Here is an 8,938-nt window from a genome sequence, read left to right on the forward strand (position 1 = left end):
AGAGTTATATACTCAGGAACGAATCTCACCAAGAAGATGAAAAATTTGTACAATGAAAATGATAAAATGTTGCTGAAGGGAATTAAGGACAACATAAAAATAAAAGGACACACGTCTCACGCTAATGGATTGGGAGGCTTCATATTGCTGAGGTGTCAATGCCACCCAAACCGATGGCAGATTCGACGCCATCCTCATCAAAATTCCAATGGGTCATTTTGCAGAAAGCAGAAGCCCGTCCTAAAATTCGCACGGAATCTCAAGGGCCCCGAGTAGTAAAGCAATCTTGAAAAAGAACAGAGCCAGAGGACTCACGCTTCCTCATTTCAAAACTAGGTAAAAACCTACAGTAGCAACACAGGGTGGTCCTGGCGTAGGTACAGACGCACAGATCAATGGAGTAGAACAGAGAGCCCGGAAATAAACCCTCGAGCGCGCGGTCACATCATTGGACGGGACCACTCCTCGGGGAAAGGACAGGCTTTCCAACAAATGGTGCTGGGAGCGCTGAATATCCACATGCACAGTAATGACACTGGACCCTGACCTCACAGCAAGTGCAGACATTAACGCAAAACAGATCAAAGACCTAAATGTGAGACCTGAAACTACAAAAGTCTTAGCGGAAACCACAGGGCAGAAGCTTCTCGATGTTGGATTTGGCAGCGACTTCTTAGACATGACAGCCAAGGCACAGGCAACAAAAGAAAAAAATAGACAAATTATACTTCATGAAAATGGAAACATTTTGTGCTTCAAAACAGCATAAAGTGGGAGATGATATTTGCAAATCAAACATCTGGTAGGGATTGATACCCAGAGTATATAGAAAACTGGCCGGGCACGGTGGCTCACACCTGTAATCCTACCACTCTGGGAGGCCGAGGTGGGCAGATCATTTGAGCTCAGGGGTTTGAGACCAGGCTGAGCAAGAGTGGGACCCCACCTCTACTAAAAAATAGAAACAAATTAGCTGGACAACTAAAAATATATATAGAAAAAAATAAGCCGGGCATGGTGGCGCATGCCTTTAGTCCCAGCTACTCGGGAGGCTGAGGCAGGAGGATCGCTTGAGCCCGGGAGTTTGAAGTTGCTGTGAGCTGGGCTGATGCCATGGCACTCTAGCCCAGGCAACAGAGTGAGACGTTGTCTCAAAAAAAAAAAAAAAAAAAAAAAAAAAACAAAAGAAAGAAAGAAAGAAAGAAAACTCCTAACACTCAATTCAAAAATGGAGAAACAACCTGAGTAGACGTTTCTCTGAAGATGCACAAATGGCCCATAAGCACAGGGAAAGGTGCCCAGCATCACTAGTCAGTAATAAATGCAAATGCAAACTGCAATCAGCTACCACCTCATACCCACTTGGATGGTTACAAACATGTAAACAGAATATAACAAGTCTTGGTAGGATGTGGAGAAATTGGAATCCTTGTTCACTGTTGGTGGGAATGTAAACTGGTGCAGTTTCTGTGGAAAACAGTATGGCACTTCCTCAAAAAATTAAACATCGAATTAATTCCCACAGGGTGCAGCAATCCGTGTGTGAGTCCACACCCTGCTGAAACCAGGGTTGGGAAGGGATGATCGCATCCCATCTTCACAGTGGCGCTACTCACAGCAGCTGGAACTCGGACGCAGCCCGAGTGTGCACGGACGGATGAGTGGATTGCATTATACACGAACAATGGAATATTGTTGAGCCTTGAAAAGGAAGGAAATTCTGGCACATGCTATGACACGACTGAAGCTTGAGAACACTAAGTGAAATGAGCCAGTCTAAGAATACGAGGACTGTAAGATTCCACTTATATGAGGCGCTCAGAGTAATCATCACGGAGATGGACAGTAGGTGGTTCGGTGTCCTGGTTTTCCAGTGCAAGTGTTGAGTTTGTCTGGGGAGAACTATGTGCAGACGCGACGCTTAGCACGGAGTGTGGCACCGATCAGAGTCCCAGTAGTAGAGGGGGCCAGGGGCGCTGTTTCAGGAATGACACCGCAATTGTCCCCGTGCCTTCCCTTTGTGGAGCTCCTTCCTGACAGCCGAGGGCCTTCCCTGGGAGGGGACAGAAATGCCCCTCTGCTCTGACTGCTCCCTCCCCCACCAGGCAGGCTCTGCTCTCCAGTCCCCAAGGCTCCAGGAATCTGCCAGTCCTGCCCGAGACCTGAGCCAGGGGCACAGGCTCCGCCCTCCTTCTGAAGCTGGGGCTTCCCGGGAGGCCCTCGCGGCTCTGAGGGGCCTGCAGATGGAGACACTCTGTCTGCTGAGCCCCAGGCCTCAGAGGTGGCTTCCAAGCCCCACACGTGGAGGGCAGGGGGCCCAGGGCCGAGTGGCCCTAACCCAACCCCTGACACCAGGGCCAGCCAGCCCAGGGCCCACCACTGCTGGCAAGAGAAGGCCTCATTGTCGTTTCCTGGCAGAGTTGGGACTGGGCGTGCCCGGGCCAGGAAATAAATGCTCAGTAAATCCCCCTCTTGGAGAGCCCTGATCCCGAGGGACAAAGGGCCTGTGTTGAGTGTCCCCAAGCGTGGCTCAGGGCCAGCACCGGGCCAGGGTGGACGGGGGTGGGGGGATGGGCAGAGTTCTGTGGGGCCGGGACCTCCCACCAAGTGGGCTACCCCGCAAGCCTGCACACGCAGGGGTGCAGGAGCGTATGGTGCCTGCGGGCTCCCGGGTGTGCTTGGGGCGCCCTCGCGTGTGCTTCCTGCATGTTCAAGTGCACGTGTGGAGGTGTATCTGTGCTCACCGCCTGGTGCACTCTGGAAATGCGCCCCAGTGTGCACTTGGGCAAGTCCCGGATTCCACTGGCCAGGCTGGTCACTGTCTGCTCCTTCGCCCCCCGGCCGCCCCGGCCGCCCCGGCCGCCCCAGCCGCCGCTTCCTGGAGTCCCGGCCAGACGGACCCTCCTTCTGGGCGCCGACCCTGCCAGCCTGCAGTGAGAAGGAAGGCGACGGAGCTGGCAGCCACACCAGGAAAAGTGCCCTCGGGCTGGGCTGGGCGGGGACACCAGCCCCTCTGAGCAGCCCCCGGCTCCCGCTCCGGCGCCAGAGCTGCCCTTGCCAAGGGCTTCGGCCTCTTCGGCCTCCGCCGCCGTGAAGGAGGCTCCTCCCGAGGCCTCGACAGGGGTCTGAAAACACGTGGCCGTGGGCTGCTAGCGCTTGTGAACATCCGCATCGGAATCTCAAAGAATTGTCATCTTTCATAAAATATCATTTTCTTCATTGTTCCTAACAGTTTTAACATGTAAAACGCCCTTGTGGCTCCTGCGCTGTGCAGATGCGGGCGGAGGCCGGTCTGGCCTGAGCCACCGTTTGCCCACCCTGGCGCAGGCCCCTGGCGCAGGTGATGGAAGTGCCCCGCCTGCGGTCCCTCCTCCACTGTCGTCCCCATGAGACCCATGAGACTGGCGTCCCCTGGTCCTGCTGAGCCAGCACTGGCAGAGTCAGGCTGTGCGCAGACAGAGCCGTTCTCTGCACCCCCTTTCCTTGGACGCACGTGGGGCACCTGGACACGCGGGGACACCGGGCCTGCTGCCCTCCCCACCCCCGCAGAGCCCCCCAGTGATGCCGCCGCCCAGGGTGCACTCAGCCCTCCCTCCGTGGACACGTCCGGTGTTTCTAATTTTGCTCTTTGCAGAGAAGGACTTAGCACACCTGCCCGCACAGCGCGAAGGCAAACTGCGGGTGACCGGCCCTTCCGTGGAGAGTGCGGCGGGGTGCTCAGGGCCGCCCTCTGAGTAGGTTCTGTCGTTGTCCAGGCAGAGCAGGTGAGGCCATCACAGCACAGAGCGGTGACGCAAGCGCCCCGAGTCCCACTCCAGTGCGCAGCAGCGAGGCCGGGCCTGGGCGGCGTCCGGCTCCAGTGCTGCGCTGATAACCCCCCACCCCAAGGCCGACCCCCACCATGGTCGGAGGCCCCGGGCACAGCCTGGGCTTCAGCCGCCAGGTCGCACCAGCTGTGCACAGGACACGCATGGAACCTCCACTGAGCTCTCGGTCCCCTCGACCTGCTCTCGGGTGGGTGTCTGAGGACCTTTGTCCCTTGTCCCCCATCCTTAGCCTACGACCCGACCACTTCCCCAGACCCCAGTTCCTTCCCAAACCGGTGCCTTTGGTTCCTTCAAAATCCTTGGGATGAAACATCTCCAGACAAGGGTTTTATGCAAACAGGGGTCCCTGCCCACCTTCACAGGATCCCTCCCAGAGTGCCCTGTTGTCGCCCGGGTAACGCGGACCCTCGGCCCGGCCGTAGGCGCCCTCAGAAGGCCTGGCCGGGACAATGGCCCGCCCCCGACCCTCCATCCCCTGTCAGGGCACCGACCGCACCTTTGGTGTCCTTCCCTCCCGTGGCCCGTAAACCCATCAAGCCGGGTTCCTCCCCCTGTGCCTAGACCCGGCACACAGGAGAGACCACGGCCACCTTCCGAGGACAGGACATGGAGGGCCAGGGTCTGCAGTGCCCCTGACCCCTGCTTAGGGCACAAAGAACTGGACTGTCCACCCTGGCTCTCAGGGTCAGCGGGGAGCTCGGCTGGGCTCCAGAAAGCCTGGCAGACACCAGGAGCTGCCTGGCCCGGAGGGGCCCTGAGTCCAGTGTGCCCGTGGCAGAGCGTCTGTGGGCACCTGACCTGCCACTGCCCGGGTTGAATCCTGTCTGGCCGGGCTGGAGAAGGCCCTGAGCAAACCTCCCCCACCTTTGCCGTTAAGGTCTGTGCAGGTGCTGAGGAGAGAGAACACAGAGGTGAACGTGAAATGCCTGTTACTGTCCCCGGTGCTGTTTGTGTAGGCTGCGGGGCCAGGACAGCAAACACTGCGCGACCCGACCGGGAGCCTCCCCCAGGAAGAGTCCCGCCGCCCAGCCCCTTCCTGGCCCTGGTGGCCCCTCGCTCCTTCCTTCTGGACGGGGGCCCACGGGGCTCAGAGGGTATAAAGGCCAGGTGGAGGGCGCCCAGGCACAGCAAGACTCCCTGGCGCAGACTGTCCCGCTGGGAGTCAGGCGGCCTCTGCTCTTCTCCCCAGAGCCCTGGACGCGCCACAGGCCATGCTGCTGCTGCTGACTCTCACCCTCCTGGGGAGCCGCCCCTGCTGGGCCGCCCGTAAGTCCAGCTGGTCCCCCGCCCGGCCCAGCCCCCAGGCAGCCACCTCCCCTCTCCATCCAGGAGGGCCCGGGAATCACCCCAGCCCTTGTCACAGGTGGACTCTGGTCACAGGCCACCCTGTCTGCCCGTAGGGGCATGTCCCCTGCGCTGCAGAGGCCGCCTGCCTATCCCCGTGTGGGCTTCTCTCCCGTTTCTTTCCTCCCTGCAGAGCAGTACGGGCAGGGAGGAGGCACTTATTTCAGTACCACTGAGAACTACGATCGTGAAATCACGGGGCTGCGGGTGTTCATCGGTGCTGTTAACAACATCAAAAGGTGAGTGGACTCCAGGCCACCGCCTGACACCCCATCCCAGCGCAGCCAGGGTCTGGGAACGTCCTGCCTGGCTCCTGGGGACTCCCTGAGGCCAGCTGGGCCCTTATTGCCTCCGGACACCTCCCTTCCATGTGTCCCTGTTACTCAGCCACCTCCTCTCCCCTCACCTGCCCCCTCCCTCCTACTGCACGGTACGTCCTGCCCCTGCTCCCTGGGCTGCTCTAGGAGGGTGAGCTGGACAGGCTGGTGACTGTGGGAAGTCACCTGCTCGTCAGCCCCAGAGCTGCTCCGTTGGGAGTCACTCGGGCTCAGGAGGCCCCAGCTTGGCCAGGGACAGCCCCGCTGTCAGCCGCTGGGACAGCTGCAGCCCCTCCTGAGGGCTGTGATGACCTGGCCCACAAGGGCTCTCCTACCTCGATCTGGGTGACGCCTCCAACAACCACTCCCGCTCTGCAGATGAGGAGCTGAGTCCTGGAGATCCTGGGTGACCAGCTCAAGGTCACGGGCCTGACAGTGGCAGAGCAAGGGTTTGAGGCCAGCAGGTCCATCTCGGGGACCCAAACACTACCAGGGCTGCTGTCCCTCGGTCACAAGGGGAAGTTGGGGGCATGGAGGCTCTGGGAGGGGCTGGTCACCCCAGATGGCAGGGGTTCAAACTTCATCACCCCCCACAGTATCCAGGTGAAATTTGGAGACAGCTGGGATGATCGACATGGCGCTTCGGGTGGGACGAGCCAGGAACTCCTCCTGTGGCCGGGCGAATACATCACCGAGATCCACGGCTCATTCGACATGTTAGTCCATTTCCTGGCCGTGTGCACCAACCTAGGACACTGCATCTCCTTTGGGAAGAGCGTTGGCAAGCAGTTCTTTGCCTTCCCCAGCCAAGAGGGACAGGTGCTCACGGGCATCTTTGGCCAGTATGGACTCCTCGGCCTCAAGGGCATCGGCTTTACTTGGGATTTTCCACTAGTGGAGGCCACCACTGCAACATAAACTACGACCTAACTTGTCAGCACATAGTTACAGGGCAGTGTGCAAATTCACTAACACTGAAGCCAGCTGGGGTGTGGTGGCAAACAGTCCTGGGGTAACGGAGTTGTGACGCTGAATCTGACGTCACCAATAAATAAAGCTTCTGCAGGGACAGTGTGTCCAGTGTGGTGCTTGGGTCCTGGGTGCCACCAGTAGCGCCAAAGCCTTCCCGCCTCCTGGGGCACAAAGCTCCCGGGGCTGGAGCCCGGAGAACCAAGCTGAAGGGTGGGACAGAGGTGACTCCACCAAGGACAAGAGCCCTACCTGCAAAGACCTCGCCCTGATCCCACGATCGTTGAGGAGTCTGCCTCCAGGGCCACCACTGCCCCGTCCCCCAGCCCCATCCCGCTGCCTCTCTGGGCCGGGCTCAGTGCCAGGCTTCTCCGAGTGGCCACGGGGCCTCAGGGCAGCCCCGCGTCCACCCATTCACGCAGCAGTCATTTGCCAAGGGCGTCCACACCGGGCTCCCCGGGCCCTGGGGGTGCACAGAAGAGGCCAGGTGTGCAGCTGCGGGGCTGGCTGCCCCCTGGGGTCGGATGCAGAAGCAGATGGTGGCAGGTCACGGCAGCACCTGCACTGATGGGCGCACGTGCGGTGGCTGTGCGTAGGCAGCTGCCCAGAGGTGAGGTGGTGAGGGTGTGCTTCAGGGAAGTCTTCCTGGAGGAGGCGCTGTCTGAGCTAAGTCTTAAAGGATGAGGGAGAATTGGCTGAGTGGAGACAAGGGGAGGAGGGTGTTCCAGCCCGAGGGATCTCTGGGCAAAGGCCAGAGCTAGAGACAGCTGGGGACAGTGCCCTTCAAAGCGTGGTCATTTCCTACAGCAGCACAGGAAACTAATAAAGGCCCTAAACCTGGCCCACTCTTCGTATCCCCGTTCCCAAACCTTGAATCGCATGTCAGGACTTGGCAACGTCCTGACATTGCCAGCGTCCTCCAGGGATAAGTCTTGAAGCCATTTTGACCAGGAGTTGAAGGAAGAAATTCATTGCATTCGTGACGCCAGAAACACAGCTGTCCAATGCCGTAGCCAAACCCTCAGTGATCGGGGACATGCCAGGCCCTCTTCTAGGGGCCGCGTCTAAAGTCCCTGCTCACAATAATATAGGGGTCAGACATCCGTTGTCCCCATTTGCACAATGAGGAAACTGAGGCACAGAGAGCAAAGTGACTTATCCCCCTCAGCGGTATGTGGCCAGGGAGGGGTTCCACTCGAGGGGGTCCAGCTGCAAAGTCTGGGCCCTGATCCCCAGGCTGGGGCAAAGATTCCCCAACCAACCCTCACCTTTCTGCATGAGATTCACACTGACATTTCCCTTCTCTTCTCTACTGTGTGTTTCTATCTAGTTTTAAAGGCTGCTGGAGAGTTCCTTCTTAGCCTCGGGTCTGTGGACAAACTCAGGGATTCCACGAACTGGGATGTGAAAAACACAATGACCTCTTTATTCCTATTGTCCTCTGCTGGGCATGTCGCGTTTCCTCCGGTATCAACGTGACCTCACACGCCTCACAGGCGGCACCTGTGAACGGCGTATCAGCTGCAGTTGTCACAGACATCCTGAAACCCACACCCGTCACGAGTCCACAACGCGGATTGTTTTCTGACTCGCCGTTGAGTGTGGCACAGGCACAGGACACCCTTAGGAGGACACTTTGGTAAGTGCGTCTGCAGGTGGCCGGCAGGAGGAGAAACCCCTTTCCGTCCTGCATGAGAGATGACAAGTCGCTGGGGTGCACTGGGGACCTCCCGTCTGACCTTCCAGCTGCTCTTTGGGGCCAGAGGACCGTTCTGGGGCCTAATTAGTTTCCTGGCCCTGGCCTGCTGAAAGGGAACTCTGTTTTCAGTACCAAAGAGAAGCCTGACCCTCTCGTGGGGCGGGGCGGGCAGCTGTCTGGGGAGGGGGACCCTGCGCTTGATGCCTCCTGGTGCAGCAAGGACGGTCAGGGAGGGGACAGTGTTGACTTGAAAAGTGACAGCAGTGACGCTCCCCCTCCCACAGCAGCCACCGCCTTGTGAGGGGCAGGGAGAGGCTCAGCGCACCTACAAAGGGCCAAAACGGGGGTGTGGGAGCTCAGGGGGCCTGGAGACCACTGCCTGGGCGACGGGACCACGACGGCTCACATGTTGGCAGGAGCTTTATTCAACACGGGGACTTGCCGCCTGCAGCCCGGGGTCACCTGGTCTCCCTGCCCCCCAGGGGACCACACCGGATCCCGCCTGCCTGAGGGGAAAAGGACAGGGGTGGAGGGCCCAGGCTGACTTTAGGACCCCTCCCTCGAGCCTCTCTGGCCCTAGGGTGACGGCTTCTCTGGGGCAGATGCCCACTTGAAGCCGATGCAGAGAGGCCGCTGTCGGGGCGGGCGCGTGTCAATCCCAAGACCAGGAACGGTACAGTCACCCCGTTTGATCCTACCGCAGACTAAGAGGCGGCAGCGGAGGGGAGCAGGGTGCGGCCACAGACACGTGATGGGGCAGCCTGGCACCTGCAGTCACAGAG

The 8,938-nt window shown here is 59.2% G+C and overlaps 1 protein-coding gene across 1 annotated transcript; it reads left to right on the forward strand.

Moving 5' to 3' along the window:
• The first annotated feature begins 4,999 nt into the window (after positions 1-4,999).
• LOC138394522 (pancreatic adenocarcinoma up-regulated factor-like) lies at positions 5,000-6,522 on the forward strand. The gene is made up of 3 exons (XM_069486556.1): positions 5,000-5,093; positions 5,305-5,410; positions 6,085-6,522. The coding sequence occupies exons 1-3, from the start codon at positions 5,039-5,041 to the stop codon at positions 6,404-6,406; spliced, it is 483 nt and encodes a 160-aa protein (XP_069342657.1). The 5' UTR covers positions 5,000-5,038; the 3' UTR covers positions 6,407-6,522.
• Positions 6,523-8,938: the final 2,416 nt, after the last annotated feature.

Source organism: Eulemur rufifrons, chromosome 14, assembly GCF_041146395.1.
Source record: "Eulemur rufifrons isolate Redbay chromosome 14, OSU_ERuf_1, whole genome shotgun sequence".
Classification (NCBI taxonomy): Eukaryota; Metazoa; Chordata; class Mammalia; order Primates; family Lemuridae; genus Eulemur; species Eulemur rufifrons.